This window comes from Orbicella faveolata, unplaced genomic scaffold (genome assembly GCF_042242905.1).
Source record: "Orbicella faveolata isolate gen_17 unplaced genomic scaffold, um_ofav_v1 contig_2, whole genome shotgun sequence".
Taxonomy (NCBI): Eukaryota; Metazoa; Cnidaria; class Anthozoa; order Scleractinia; family Merulinidae; genus Orbicella; species Orbicella faveolata.
Genome location: NW_028301547.1, coordinates 17,423,668 through 17,440,615, shown reverse-complemented (window position 1 = coordinate 17,440,615; position 16,948 = coordinate 17,423,668). Strand labels below are relative to the sequence as shown.

Below are 16,948 nucleotides of genomic sequence, written 5' to 3'. Positions count from 1 at the left end.
GAATCAAGTATCATCCCATCAGAAGAAATCAAGAGCGAATAATCTAATTGTTTCAATAGAATTCTAACTAAATTTGCTTCAAATAACGAATACTGATCATTTCTCAACGTAGTATTAAACTTCATGCCTTAGCAAGAACTCGCGGATTGAATTTTATTTGAAACTTGCATTTGCCCACGCGCTTATCGGTGAAAAATGTTGAAGTTTTAAAGTCGCATAGCGGTCAGTTTCCGGCTTCTTTAGTGTTCTTGAGCATTTAATTACCAGTGATATTTCTAAATAGTCCTCGAAACAGAAGAGACAAACTAGAAGACTCAGCGTTGCGACCATGAAGACAACTTCTCGCCACTGCACTCTAATGGCTGATGGTATACGAGTAGCTCAGCCAATCAGATTGCAGCAATTGCATTAGCATACTGGTAGAACTCATTTATTTGAGTGTTATAATAAACATAGTACATGCTTTGAACCAAGGTACAAACTGTTATGATTAAGTTTAATTTAATATCAGTTGGTAATGAAGAAGTACAGTTCTGTCCTTGTGCTTCTGTAAATGAACAAAATAATCGGTCTAGACAGGGAGGGGTTTACGTTAGGAAAACCGATACCTTAAAAAGAGACATTTGACTTTAATTTTCAACATGGACAAGAAAAATAAATTAAAACTTGGGCAGACAAAACAGCATTTTAATAGAGCTTCCAAAGGAAAAGCTAAAAAATTACGAGCGTCTAAAGTTTTCATCAAATGTCATCTCTTTATGCATTCGAAACAGACTGTGAGAAAGTGAAACCTGAATATGCAACCGACAGAAAAGAAGGAAACTAATTAGAAGACATGCATTTGCATGAAAAGGGGATATCTTAATGATTGATAACCCGAGAGGAAGAAACAAGATTATCAATAAATGATTGCAGAGCAGTAACACGAAATTAACAACCTTGTCTAGTCGAGGAAAAAACCGCAAAACGAAAATAAAACGCCAGAGTTACACGTTCTCCTGAAATAAAAGCGTTTGTAACTTTTTAACACAACTATTAGGTCCACACACTTTCGAGTCGCTTATTTATTTCAAGATGTCACTTAATAAATTAAGAGAAGCAAGAGAGTTATTTTTTCCGTGCAATTAAAAACATCAGTAAACCTGCTATTGAATTGGCTTCCAGCCAGCCTCATCTAACTGAACTGTTAACCTTCCTACGGTACGAACTCTTCCTGTAAATAAGGGTTTTAATTTTGTTACTGTTATTTTTTTTATACGTTACAAAATTCTGGCAAGGAGTCCATTTGGACGCTTTCAGGTTGCAGCGTGTAATTAAAGTGCCGTATTGATATTTGGAATTTGCATCACAAGTGAATACGGACATCGATTGAAAGGCGATGCAATTTTCAGCTCTTAATACTCAGAGTGAGTTAGTCCGCCTGCGTACTTCCACTGGGTTTGTCTTTTAAAGAGTATATCGTACTACAGTTGCCATTGCCGTAATTCATGGCTTTTTCAGATGGACGGAAGGTAAGTTAAAAAAAGTTGGCAGGGTTGAAAATTGAAGCATTTTCGTTACAATCGTGAACTGAAACATTATCAGTTTCACTTGCGGTTTCTGAAACTAAGGCGACGAACAAATGCGCCTGGGCTACAAAATGACTAATCAATAACAACGGTAAACTAAGAAAAACACCGAAGATTAAAATCAAACGGTTTTTTTTTTTTTATAAAAAAAGATATCAACAGTTCAAGGTTAAAACAATCAAATTTTTTTCTAATTTGGACTTGTGGAAAATAACTGTTTTTGAATATTGTTTGGGTTATTGTGGCGTGTCTTAGTGTGAGCGTGTGATTTTTGCATAGGAAAGCCATTTTCTTGTTTGAACTGACAGGCAATGCTACCAGTTGCCATGATTGTTGACATTTTGACATAACTTTGGCACTTCTTCTTGAGAACGTACACTGTTTTGTATTTTGGCATTGGGATTGGAAAGTATGTCTATGAGGACTGCAACCTGAGTTGTCCTCTTCTTCGCGTCTTCTTCTAAAGGATACTGAGCTGAGACGAGACGAATGTATGGGCCGAGTGTACGAAACTCTTGTTTTAAACATGTTAAAAATCTTCGGTCACCCTAAACTACATATTAGGGTAATTAGGAAAAGCGCATAGTTGGATTTACAAATAGACCCTTTCAGTGAATTCAAAAACCCTGCTTAAGTGCGTTTTGTGTCACCTTAATTTTCAATATCTACGTTATTAACTGATGAAGCCTCTGATTTGCATAAACAAAGCACTAAATCCTGCGATAACGATATTTCTGCTGTTAAATTATTTAGAACCACAAGCACTTAAAGATTGCCACTTGAAAAGAAAACAACGCGTCTACAAAACCGTCCTAATTATTTTCATTTGGTTTAAAATGTTTTCTTTACATTTGCGCATATTCACGGCTCGCTAATGGTATAAGCACAGTTGTAGGGTGTAGTCAGTATGCCATGACAGACAATACTAAGATCTGCGAGGGTTCTTTTAATACGTGTTTATTAATTAGAACTGGAATCTTTCCACTTTTCTCCGTTCTTATACATGAAGCACAGAATCATGACATCGCAACTAACCTTTGCCAAACTTACCGCGACTTTGCCCTAATATATCGGCCTTGGCAGAAAAAAAATATACAAAAAAAGAAAGAGAAAAACGCTCAAATATACGAACAGAAAAAAAAAAAAAATGTAAAAACAAGTAATACGAAATAAGAGTAGTAGCGATAGAAGGCCGGTAACAGAGTGCAAGACCACATACGTACTTGGCGAGACGCCGCGAATCACGAGTTATCTATGTACAGATGACAATACATAATAATGATAAAGGATAGATTAAGATAAACTAAACTAGAAATGATGATCATATGATTCATATATGGCTTGTGAAAGAAACTCAAATCGTGAGAAGTCCAATCCTTCAGCAGTCCTTCAATCGTACCACCCCTCCCTCTCACAATTTAAGACAACATCCAAACACCTGGATCATTATGTAAAAACGAAGGGAGTTTGACGCCAACATTTATCCGCTTGAAACGTTCGCACTTCACTCTGAACGATTAAAAAGTATCACAAGACTTGAATACAAATAAAGCGCTCTAAAATATAACTTCACTGTGAACACCTCGTCTTACTGGTAAGCTAGTCCTTGCGATAAATCACCTGTTCACTGTGTTCAGTTCAAGGTTTGAAAGTAAATTCTCATTTAGGCAGACACCTCTCGAAGGTTAGCAGACACCAGACACCCATTAAGCAACAATCTGGTCACGAAAACTCTCAAGATGACCACTATGCAAAGAGGGTCTGTTATAGGGGGTCGTACATACCGCAAACCATCATATTTTGCTCATTCAAAACTGCAGACAGCTTTCGTTTTCCCCTAAAAACCAAAACTGCCCTACTAGTGGGACGTTTTACTCGCATCATAACCTATCTTTTAACAGTGCGTAACAAATTATTTACGATATGTTAGCTCAATAATCATATTTCTCCTCAGAAAGTCCAAATTGTTTCCAACCAAAGTTTCTAACTCCATTCAGTAACCAGCGAACAAAACATTTTGATGTCTAATGCGCTGTTCACAACTGAACACAAAAATCGCTCGAGGTGTTTGAACAACCGCCACAAAAACACTCAAAAACCGAAAACCGCAAGCAGAATTTATAATTTCCAGCAACCGCACGATAATTTCTTAATCGTAAACCGCCAGATAAATGTGAATGTACCCGGAAACCGGCAATCAAAATTGACTTAAACCACCAAACCGCCAGAGTATAATAGACCCTCTGCAAATTTACATTAATCTAAATAGATTATTAGCTGGATGATCACGTACTGCCTTCATCTAGCTACCACAGGCTAACATCAACATAATCTTTTTGAATTACACTCCGAAAAAAAAAAAAGAAAGAAACGGGTCAGCAAAGATAGAGAGTATACGGAACTGAACTGAATATGAAATAAGTCTTTGGCTATGTTAAGATTTTGTTCCGGTTCAGATTTTACTATCTCTTTTGTCTTCCTTTTTGTTAACTTTGCAAGTTAGCTTTCTTTTCTGTTGTCCTCCTTAGAAAAAGTTCTCTGTAACTGATCTTAACTTTGTTTTCAAGTTTATGTTGAGCCGAATACAAGAACTGCTCGAGAACTACTATGAAACTAACTCGGCGTGGTTTATTTAATTATTAAATTGTTGATTTTATGGTTGTGTAGGATATATTTGGCTCTCTCAACACGGAAATGAAAACCATATCTTGGGAGTCGAAACTCAGACTGTACAAAGCAATTTTTTTTTTTTGTCTTGCCGAGCACAACGTTCCATTTTTACTAAAGGACAAATTAAGCAAACTTTAAATGAGGTTGCATGTCGACTACTGTCATTGGAATTGAGACAGTTTTAATAATTAATGTCATTTCAGTATTGTGGCAATCATGCCACAGGCTATAATAAAAATGAGCCATTCATTACAGCATTGCAAAAATTACAGGCTTAAAAATACTCCTTCAACTAAGACATTCCGTGATAAAAAATGTCACGCTTTGAACATCAGGATTTCGCACCGATGGTGGAGGGATGTCACTTGGTAAACTATGAAGCACGGTTTAATTTGGGATTCGGATTCGGCGGAAGTTTCGGTAAACGAGATCATGAATATTAACACTTTCCTGCATGATAATTATGTCATAATTCTAATAACAACAGTCTTTTAATCAAAACAAGTATAGAAATGATTTGCAAATGACTTAGTTTATGCACTTTTTATCAACACCGCAAAGAACCTCATTAGAAAGTCGATAGAGAGTAACTGCAGAGAAAATCAGTCGAAATCAAGAAAAACAAGGAATACTGCGGTCCACCAACGAAGGTTAGTTAGCTTTACATTAACGACGCAGAAAATAAGACCGTTCATTACGCTCACTACTACTTTGCGCCTGTAAACGTTTTCATTTAAGAAGGGGCAATTTTCATCTATTTTAAAAATTTCTAGAAGCTCGTAAGCATAGGTAGTGTGCAGGGAAACAGAAAATTTAATAGATTTGTCTTTGCATCAGGGATTTGACGAATTCGTCAAATTGCATGCACTGAAAATGAGTCAAACTGCATGCACAGAAAACAAGAAATTATCGGTTGTCTAGTTTTTACCTTGACCTTAAACTCCCTCACTTGAGAAGCTTTTGCCTCTCTGGCTAGTCCACGCGTGTTTGGTTGATTTTTGCTTTACGTTGTGTTTTTATGACATTTTTCGTCAATTAATACCTTATGTAGATGTAAATTTAACAGCATGAAATCTTTCAAAGTAAAATTGAAAACAGCATCGGACGCCAGGATGGACGAAGCAATAAGACAGATTCTGCTAACGCGGGACGCGTTCCATTTGAAAAAAAAATTCTGGTGTAAATTTCCTGAAATTTCAAGGTACGAATGGAACAGAATTTTCAAGAATGGAAAACGATAAGCCTGTTCCACTATTCGCATTTTTTTTTTTTCCAAAATTGAAAATGGCTGACTCTCCTACAGTTTTGTTCGCTTGTAATTATTCGAGGTTTAAATCGCAGATCTAGAAGCAAACAGAACACTACTGATACGTCGACATCGTGATGTTTACATCACAACCGCAGGGACCTTTAGCAGCGAAAACTTCGCAAAACAAAGGGTCTCGTGAGTGGTACAATGGCTCTGCACTCGTTATAAATCTTGGTATATTTCGTAGCCATCCTATGCAAAACAACAAGAAAAAAAAGACAAGTATATCACGGGAGCATATTTTTTATTGAAATTAAATACTTTCCTGACGTATTTTAGCTGTAACTAGTATTTATCGACAGACTAGAGGCAAAACTCTAAAGGACTGAGTATATTTAACACTTTTCGAATACTTGTCCCGTTATCTTTACGCTTGATGTCGTTCTCGCCGTGATCGCGGCCAAAAGAACCTGAGCGCTGAATAAAAAATCGAGAATTTGCATAATTTCTGAAAAGGAGGACAACCTCCTGAGGTATTCCCAGATTTTCGAAAAAAAAAAATTCCTGGAAATTCCTGTTCCTTTAGACTTTTATCCTGGCCAGTTTAAAGAATTCACGGTTGAATGGGTCGCTTTTCGGAAATTCAACAATTTCCGGAGTTTTTGGAACATTTCCCGTGAAATTTCCATACCATTTGTCCCTGTTTCGAAACTTTCCAAATTTTAATTTAATGAAAAGCGCCCGCGTGTTTACATCCTGGTTCACGCCATCCAATTCAGATCATGTGATGATTCATTTGGGAGGTTACAATTGCTCTGTTCGCACCGTATCGTCATGCACCCAGTTGCGCCTGACAAATTGCAAAAATCTCCAAAATAATCATCACGTGGTCTGAATAGGGTGGCAACAAGGATGTAAAACACATTAATCCCGTTCAGGCCTGAATTTTTTTTTAGGCTTTATTTTTACAGCTGTTCAAGTTGTGTATATAACTACGATGATCAATCATGGCTTCGTATCTCATGATCGTCGTAGCTCAAACATACGATCTTTCATATATTCACCTGGTTAACTTTTTAAACCTTAAAACTAGGTTTCCTTCGATGTGAAGACGAAACAATTTTTGAAATAACGTAACCTCAGTCTCAAAGGGAGAACCTGGCGGGTTTTTTTTTCCTCTATAAATTCAAATGACAAACTGACCTTGTTTGAGATAAATATAATTGCGTATTTATACAATGTATAATATAATTCACATCATCTGGTGATATACAGGAACACAAGCAAGAAGAGGAGGAAAGTACGAGCAAACTGGTCATTTGGCGCGACTGGGAATCAGATGAGATCACAATGACCGCAGGCTGGTTTACAAAAACCGTAATCTTTTTTATGTTAGCGCTGAACGTTGCTGGCAGGTAAGATGAATAAAACCCTGTAACAAAATGTGTATTATTATTTACATTTCACCAAGAGACTCTGATCATATCTTTCTTTCACGGATCACTATTAAAATTCCAGCCTACTGAGTCGAAGTTTACCATAACATTTAAAACGAATGAAATTAAAAGACCTTTAACCCACCGATAAATGGTGTAGCGCTAGTTCAAATAGCGCAGGGGTTCAGAAATTGCCCATTGTAAAAAATAGCTTGAAAATCGCCCCGACCTGAGGTTAATTCTGAATGGCGACAAAAATGCAGATGAATAAAACATCTTTATTGGTTCAGTCACAGTATAGTGAAATCGACTGATAAGTAAATTCAATAAATGATTGTAAAATAGGTTTGAATTCCTGTTTTGTGATTTCAGCGAGACAAACGCAACAGAAGAAACAGTAACTGGAACAGTAAACGTTTCAATGAGTTTGGCCGAATATCTAAGAACCAAGTATGATAAGACAGTAAGGCCCAACATCGGCTCAGGTAAGAAGATTCAACGGCTCAGTTGTTGCATTTGAATTACATTATTGTTACTTACAATTCGTAATTTTTTTACAGCCAAAGCGTCTTTCGAATTCAGTTTACCTATTGTTATTTTGGCGAGCACCTATCGTTACTAAGGTGTCAGTAGTATGTTGAAGTTCCGATCATAGTATAGCATGTTTTCTTGAATGTTGTTATATGTGGTCCACGAGTTGGCCATTGGGCCCTTTGGTTTAGCTGTTCAATGAATTTGACAATTATTAAACGAGCGGGGGTTGGGTTTGAGGTGATAGATAGCTAAAGAGGCGCCTAGCACACAGTTGGCTTTATATAACCAAAAAGTCCGCGAGTGAAATAATTGTTTGCTTAAAAAACGCCCCCAAAATATAGAAACCTTAACATACACATACGCGTACCCTTACCATCAAGTTTGTAGAGCATGGTATAATTGCTCATATACCATGATGGCTAAGCCAATGAAAACCCTTGAATTGCATTATCCGTTGAGATGCAGTTTTTAATAAATCTGTATACACAAGTATGTTACTAGTTATTATTCTTTGACTCTGCTTGATAATCATAGGCAAACCTACTGAGGTTTCTCTTGACATTTATGTGGAGTCGTTTGGAAACATAAAGGAAGTGAACATGGTAGGAAACTGAATGAGTCGCTCACAGCTTAGTTATCATTCTACTGTTAAAAAAAAAACGTTTCTCGAGGTTAATTTGAGAATAGAAACAATCATGTCCCTTAATTTAACACCGAGAGGAAAGGAGAAGGCCTTTACGAGCTTGTTCAAACCGCCTCAAGAACGTATAGAAACAGGCTATTAAATTCATAACAGCAACCCGGAGAAACATTTTTCCTCCCGAGGCCTACAGGTGCAATGTGAAGGAGACTTGATAACTTCATTTCAATTAATGCAGGAAAACGGACTCGCTTGCACCAACATAACAAATGTTATGTAAAGACGTGATAGCACTTATATACACAACTTAAGCAACCGTGAAAATAAGCGGCCTAGGAATAATTTAGGCTTCAACGCTGCTTAAAGGACCTACGTCACGGTTTGCGCATTTTGAAGAGTTTAGGCTCAATTTTTCAAATTCGTCGATTGTAATCCGTGTTAATCTTCTCCATCTTTAGCCATCCTTGTTCCTTTATGGTTTCCTACCATTTAAAGGTATTAATTTTGTATGTGGCCAAAATAACTCAAAATATCGTGACTGAGCTCCTTTAAGTGTACATAACTGCGATGATCAATGATCACTTGCATCTCGGATGTTTCTTGGGTCATTTAAATCTTCGTTGCATGCAAATCATTCGACTATACATGTCTATACATGTTTTTGTCTAATAAAACTTCATGTTGTATCTCTTTCTTTAGGAATTCCCAGGTTTCATGTATCTTCGTCAGATGTGGTTTGAAGATCGTCTCGCTGAGTTTGTGAAATCAAAAGGTCTCGTTCTCCAGCGAGATTACATTTCTCAACTGTGGCTACCAGATCCCTATTGCTATAACGCTAAAACGTCCGACCTCATGTTGCCTGATACAGAGGTTCATAGCGTTGTTAGGATTGATCCGAATGGATTCGTTCTGTATAGCAGAAGGTCAGTTGGTTTTATTCCTCTCGTTTGTAGTAATACGATAAGAATCGTTAACCCCTTGATAGGGAATTTCTGACTCCCAATGAGTGAAAATTTCACTATTGCACTGTAGCCTCGATCGAATTCGGAAACGCAGAACATCATACACTATAAATTTACTTCAGTCTTATTGACCAGCGCCTGGTAAAAATATGTTATCTCTAAAGCAAGCAGTAACCCACTTTTAATTAGTTTTCATTGTAATAGCTTGCTAGGATACATGTATCTATCCGACCAGCCAACCAATCAATCAATCAATCAATCAATCAATCAATCAATCAATCAGCCAATTAATCAAACAATGTACCAACTATTCCTTCGATCGAATTAATCAATCGATCAATCAATCCATCCATCAATCAATCATTCAACCAACCAACCAATCGATCGATCGGTTGATCAATCAATCTGTCAACGAACCAACCAACCAAAACAAATTAAAAAAAACAATCAACCAACCAACCCACCCACCAATCAATAAGACAATCCATCAAACATGTCTTTTCTTTTGTCCCATTGAAAATATCTCTGATTTGATGTGGTCCCTTAAATTGTCCATCATAACTAACTTTCTATGTCTTCGTAGTACACACATTGTTGCTTCATGTGAAATGGACCTTTACGAGTTTCCCATGGATGTACAGCATTGTAAACTGACATTTGGAAGCTGTAAGTTTGCGTTTCATTTAATTTTCCTTCATCCGGTGAGGACGAAAAAAATATATTTAATACGCATTTCTAAATTATTGCTTGGTTGGGACTCCTTATCTATATCAGAAGGGCAAAGTAAAACAAGAATTATGTATAAAGGAATTATAAACTTGCCCCAGTTTAACCTGCCTGTTACAGGCTCTCGGTCAGTATATGGACGATCGATTAAGTGGGAGGACGAATGAAAAACGAGTAGGGTCTGGGAGAGAAAAAGGGACGGGTGGATCACCGACCAAACGCTATAACAGGCGACAGTTCAACTTTCAAATTTATACGATGAAGCTAAGAGCAGCTGATTCTTTGGGCATCTTTAACTAAATAGTTCTTTGCATTAGACGCTCGGTAATCCAAATCGAATTATTTTTAGACGTCGGTAACCAGTTCTTCTTCTTCTTCTTCTTCTTCTTCTTCTAATAATAACAATAATAATAATAATAATAACGCTATCAGTTGCTTTGTGTAAATATTTTCGTGAAGGACGAAAGTTCCTGTGAAGCCAGTTGAGCTGGCCACGTGAGCAAAATACACGTCACAGAATGGGTTCTTTCTATACCCTCCTCGGATTTCGGAAACTGGGAGTGATGTAAAAATACCTAAAGAGGGTTTACCTTGTAAATGAGGCCTATATGGGCGATGAACTCTCTCACTCTTAATCTTCTTTTGGTTCTGATCAATTTTTATCACTAACCAACAAACGTCAGCCAGTTTGGGCGTGGTTTAGGGTATTACCATTGTTTACCCTTTTTGTCTTTCGTCAGATGGTCATACAGACAGGGACATTGTGTTGAAATGGAAAAACTCCTCTATTCAAATCGCCAACAAAGAAATGGCACAATTCCTCGTTGGTGAAGCTACTTTGTCCACTAGAGTCAACACGTTCATTACTGGTAAGATTGTTTCCAGTGATATAGCAAGTCAGGCCACGCTTCCATGTGAGCTGCCTTGTCATGAATTGGTGGATGGATAATGCTATCCAGTAGATGAATCGCCATCTGGTGGCCATGGGTAAACATACAACTCTATCCACTGGATCGATTATGATTTATCCATCCTTAAAGCAAGTGGAGCCCGTTCCGGGGGGGTACTAGTACAAAGTTCTATACGGGGAGGCTTCGACCCAAGGTCCAACCCATTACTCTATTGTGTACCATTTTGACAGAAAGGGAACCCCGTTTCTCATACCTTTAATTAATTAATTAAAAAAGGTACCGCTTTTACATACTTTCATAACTGCCCGAATTGTGAATATGTCGCCAAAAAAGAAAGTCTTCTTGTGACTTTGAGGTAGTGCTTAATGAATTAAACGATGCAGCCATGAGGTGCACCTGCTCGAAATATTTTAATTAAGTGCTTTTTTTAAAGTACCTAAATGAAAGATTTCCTTACCCCTGGAAGTCCCTGCTCTATCTGCAACCTGAAAAAGATACCCCTTTCAGGCGGAGCCTACCTGCAGAGGCCATTATAGGGAGTGCCCCCGGGGAAGCCAGTTCTTGAAATATAAATAGGAATGCAATATTCGGATGAGAACCTTACAAACACAATGGGATCGCTGTAAACATAACGCTTACAGCTCGATCACTTTACGGCAGTCGGCAAATGATAGTTTTCAGAAGCCCATAAGTATAGGCCAGCTTAAATATAGCTAGACTTTGAGGCTGGATCATGACTAGCAATAACAACTGTGGAAAGCAGTGGCAACAAACCGTTTGAAATGCAAAGCTAAATTTGATTGTGCATGCACACATTACTAGTCTTATCAAAGGGGGCCAGTGAAGGTGTATTCCCAAGATGCATGTCCTCTCCGTCACTACCTAACAGGTATTGTTCTAACACGATCTCTTGTGCTTTCCTCAAGGGAACTACACAGTGTTGACGGTGACGTTTCCGTTTAAGAGGCGCATGGGTTATTACATCATCCAGGTGTACATACCCTGCATATTTCTGGTAATGCTCAGTTGGATCGTGTTCTGGATGAGGCCGGATGACAGCGCCAGTAGATTGACCGTGGGCATCACCACTATACTGACCATTGTGTTTTTGCTCGGTTACACAAACGGAATGCTTCCAAAGGTGATTTTATGTTAGCCATGCGTTGTTAACTAGCAGTCTCTCTTTGACGTCATGCGTCGATCGTGAAGAGAGCGAGCGAATACTGCGGGAGAGAAAAATGCCCGCGCGGGAACTGGGAGCAACCACAATTCTGCTTCTTGATCGACGTTTTAAGTCACGATAGAAAAAGTGAAACTAGCTCGTAATCAACTTATTTATTTAATTGTCTAAAGTAATGAACGACAGCCAAGTCCTATCAACAAACGATCACATTTTCCCATAGTCTGCACTGTCACGGACCATGAAAAATAACGTCATATAATAAATCAGAGCGGCCAAGATCAGCGTCGAAAAAAAATCACAAATCGCACTTTGCAAAACGATAGATAAAACAACCAGAAGTGTATATAAACAGTGCTCAAAAGCTTTTATTCTACTAAAACAATTAGATTATTCGCTCTCGATTTCTGTGAGTAATAGTTGACTCGGGCTGCGCCCTAAACAACTTTCACGCGATAGAAATCTCGAGCTCATAATTTAATTGTTTAATAGAAACATAATTTAAAAAAAAAATACGCAATGTGATATTGTTATTACTACGGAGTTTTGAAATTGCAAAGTTAAACGACTGTTCACAGTCAGATGGAGTAGCCAAGCTTGCAAAGTAAACTTGATTGTTAACAAAGAAGAAACATGACCGTCTTTGCCGCTTGCTGTGATTGGTGGGTAACTATTATGGTGATGTTTTTGTAATGACATGTCTTTAGGTCAGCTATGTTAAAGGAATGGACTGGTATCTAATGGTGTGCTTCACAACCATTTTCTTGAGTTTGTTGGAATGTATTATAGTGGACAGACTGTGGAGAGCAAACGCCAAGAAAGTAGAAGACGAGAAAAAGAATGGCAACACGAGCAAAAGGAAAAGCAAGGTTAGAAAGATGGAAAATAACCATCATCTAAGGAATGTAATCGACAACTCAGTCAGACGGACAGCTACCAGTTAACCGGTCAACCATCAGTCAGTCAGTCAGTCCGTGTGTCCGTGGTCCTTCCGTCTATCAGTCTTTTAGTCAGTCTTGTCAGTCATTCAGTCAGTTAGTTCTCGTCGGTCCGTCAGTCAGTCAGTCAGTCAGACAGACAGACAGTCAGTCAGTCAGTCCGTCAGGCCGTCAGTCAGTCAGTCAGTCAGTCAGTCAATCAGTCAGTTAATCAGTCAGCCAGACAGTCAATCGGCTATCCAGTCAGTCAATCGGTCCATCAATCAGCTAATTAGACAGTCACCCAATCAGTCATCAGCCATCCAGTCAGTCAGTCAGTCATTCAATCAATTCAATTCAATTCAATTCAATCAGCCAATTAGTCAGTTACCCGGTTAGTCATCAGCCATCTAGTCAGTCAGTCAGTCAGTCCGTCAGTCAGTCAATCAATCAATCAGTACCTTAGGAATCACTGTTTACAAAACTGGCTTGAAAACCAGAACCCCTCATCAACAAGTTCAAGAGAGGAATTTACCCAAAAGGAAGCTAAAAATAATTACAATTTGAAAACTACTGTACATTAATTACAAAGCCAGTACACATAATTACAAGTGACAAGGCTTGAATTAGGATGTCATGCATTACGAATACAAACTGGAAAATATGAAAATAGAGGACCGTTAATCCAGGTAGAAGAGCGAACATGTTCAGTATGCGAAGAAAATTGTATAGGACATGACCAGCATTTCTTGATGTATTGTTAGGAGTGTGTCACTATAAGACGTGAGCTGCATTTACACATTTTAAATGCAGATGCTCCGTACACCAGTTTAAGTGATAACTAGAGTATGAAGTATTTACTTCGAGCAGATAATAAAGATACATCTAAAATAAAGGGTAAATGTATCCATTTAATGTTTCAAAAAAGAAAAAAAGATTCTTAATTCAGAAATGAAATAAGCGCTATGAGTTTCCAATATTTTGTATATGGTAAATGTAAATGTAAATGTAAATGTATGGTAAATATTTTTAGTAGTTAATGTTCAAACCTTAGTCAGTTACCCATTCATTTAGCAGCTATCCACCCAGTCAATCATTCAGTTAGTCATTCATTCATTCATTCATTCATTCAGCCAGTCAGTCAGTCAGTCAGTCAGTTAATTAGTCATTTACCCAGTCAGTCAGTCAGTTAGTCAGTCAGTCAGTCAATCAGTCAGTCAGTCAGTCAGTCAGTCAATCAGTCAGTCAATCAGTCAGTCAGTCAGTCAGTCAATCAGCTGTTGTTACTCTTCCTATCTTCCTTCGATATATTTATCTCCTGAACGAATTTTTCTTGCAATTTTTCTTTCATTAGTGCTCGATAAGGAAAACGGATGGGTTAAACTGCAGTTATGTTTCAGAAGTACAAATCTTACCGCCGAAGAAAAAAGAGACTGGCACTCAGACGAACAACAAAGATGCAAATTTGAACAAGTGGGAGACAGAAGAACACGAAGAGATATTTCACATGATAAAAGATGAATACAGGCACTTAAGTCTCGATCATGTGCGCCCACACTTTCCAGCAGGAACCTGGGTCCAGGAAAATAAGGAGCATGCGCATTACGACACAGTTGTTCGGTGCTTCGTCAAAAGAAATTGTTGCCCGATGGAACTTTCGGCAAGGGTGGACAAAGCAAGTCGCATATTGTTTCCTTTGTCATTTCTGCTTTATAACATCGCTTATTGGGTGACTTACTATTATGGCATAACTGTTTTGCCCTACAGAATATGATATCACATAAAAAAGATTGATAACAATAATAGTACGATGTAATTAAAGTCAACATTTAGAGCTTATACCGACAAGCAGTGCGCACGCTTTGTTGGTTCTTGCCCCTGGGAGACGGGGGTGCGAAGAACTCTTTAGGTAGACTTTCGGAGATACTAGTCATGCCCCTGGGGGGTTCAAAACCGTACCTTCGGTGAGTGTAGCATTGAAGTCTAATTGAGAGCAGTGCCTGCTCTCAGTGTGGGCATGCAATGCAATCCGCAAATAAAGGGGATATAGTTGTCAAGAAATAAACAAAGTTTGTACCTCTCAGGGCAAAAACTACGCTTTAGACATATACACGGGAAAAAATTAGCTTCTTTTTCAGATTTTTTGACCGATCGTGATGGATTGCGCATCCGAAGAAAGTCAAAATTTCTCAAGTTTGTTTGTTTTTTCAACCCTTTTTTTCTATTTGAAGTTTGGGCCCAATCTTGCGTGACTTGCAGCTTCCAACAAGTGTTTGGAGACATGCTATGTAGGTCATTCAGTGCGTGAAAATCCAATTATTGCTGTTGTTTAACCTCGCGCTCTAATTAAGGACATTCGCTGTCCACCAATGAGAACAGAGAATAAAATGTATAACAACAATACCAGATAGTGGCAATGTCATTTTATTTAACACTAGAAGAACACTAGGTGGTAATAAAATTGATGACCTTGTCGGCCATTGACAACAGCGCCCTGCTTAGTGCGGAACGCTTTGCCGTTACCCAGTAGCCAATGACAATCAGGGGCTGTGAAAACAACATAGAAACAGCCTACCACATGCAGTGATTCATAGAAAACGTTGTAAACATGTAACCTTCCTTTGTATTATGCCGAAAATTCCCTTGATTGACTGTAATTTCCGGTTTAATGTGTTCTTAGTAAACGACTATAAGAAATTCATCAATTCAAGACAGGTCCTTTGACAAAAGTCCGTTGAGACATAAGTGCAGTCATAAGTCGGTTGTTTTTCTCACAATTTGGAAAGTACAAGACTTACAAAATGTCATGGATAGAGTGTGAATTAAATTTGGAAGCTATTGTTCGAGTCCTAAGACGATGATTATTACCAAGGACTTCATTACTTGAGTATACACCTGCCCAGACATCCAGCTGAGAGCTGAACTACAAACCCTCAACACTTCGAACTTCTAGAAAAATTCGAGGAAAAAAACTGTGTTGTCTAATCAGTGTAGTAAAGAGCTCTTGAGGAACTAATTTTACTTAAAGACCAATCGTTTCATTGGGCATATAGTGCCTAGTTCCGCAATTTTTCCTTTAATTATTACTCCACGATCATAGGTAAGTGAATTTTTTATTGAAAGTTTCCGTTTAGCTAGACGTTGTCTAGTACCTTACGATTCAATAATATTTTTTGGGACGGGAGATATTTTTAAGTTTTGAAAATTCCTCGCATTTGCGAACGAAGTCGTTCGTTTTCGCTATCGAGTTTCGGAATTTGTCAATGTTGTCATGAACTGGTCGCCGTTTAGCGTCCTGCTCAATAGCACTCCAGGTAACTTTTACGATCCATTAAACACTTTGACACAGAATACTTCGTTTTCCGTTCTTAGGAAGCCAAAACGTTAACAGAGTAAAAGATGTAGAGTTTATAAAAGATATATAAAGTTAAAAAGTGTTTTCGGTTTCGTAGAAAACTACTTTTGAACAGTTTATCTTACAAGAATTAAATGATCTTCTTCCAACTCAGTGTGTTTTGAATGCTTAAGAAATGTTTCAAAATAATACATTCCTTCCATTGAAACAGAATCTTCATTGATCAAAAGATGTACTGAGGGATTTTCATAACTTACTAAAATGTTATCTGCGTTTGAAACAGTAGTGCATATATAGGAGGTATTACATAGCAAAGCTAATCTCCAACCATATTTTCAAAGCAAGCGGAAAATGAATCTAAATTGCCAGTTATTCCTTCCTGACTTGTTTTTCTCCCAGGAAAATAGTAATAAACGCAAATAAGCTCTCTTAAGAAAATTAAACTGAAGAGTGAAAAGCAGATGTCAGCGTTCATTTTGAGTGAATTCGAAAAATTCAAAGCTAAGCCACTTACTTCTAAAGTGAACTAACTTCGTCCCTAATTCCCATTTCAATTTCAAAGGGAAAGTATTGGGACGATTATATGAGGACTAAAACTCGGAGCCACCTGTTATTTAATTTGAGATACTAATAAAGTGTTTCTGTGGCAATAACGATAACAGGTAAGAATAAAGAGCAGCTTCTCCGTCACCAGCTTGGTAAAGAATGTATTCATCTTTATCAACAACAATTTTGAAACGGTGTTCCAGAACAGTATTAAAACAAGTGGTTAATTCGAGCCTCTATGGGAAAACTGATAC

General features: G+C 37.9%; 1 protein-coding gene across 1 annotated transcript; it reads left to right on the top strand.

The window, feature by feature from the left end:
• Window positions 1–1,186: 1,186 nt before the first annotated feature.
• LOC110046380 (gamma-aminobutyric acid receptor subunit gamma-4-like) lies at window positions 1,187–15,199 on the top strand. Its single transcript, XM_089290009.1, has 10 exons — window positions 1,187–1,511; window positions 6,763–6,902; window positions 7,296–7,408; window positions 7,992–8,059; window positions 8,797–9,020; window positions 9,643–9,725; window positions 10,526–10,654; window positions 11,623–11,837; window positions 12,584–12,745; window positions 14,148–15,199. The coding sequence occupies exons 1-10, from the start codon at window positions 1,488–1,490 to the stop codon at window positions 14,565–14,567; spliced, it is 1,578 nt and encodes a 525-aa protein (XP_089146135.1). The 5' UTR covers window positions 1,187–1,487; the 3' UTR covers window positions 14,568–15,199.
• The last annotated feature ends 1,749 nt before the right edge of the window (window positions 15,200–16,948 follow it).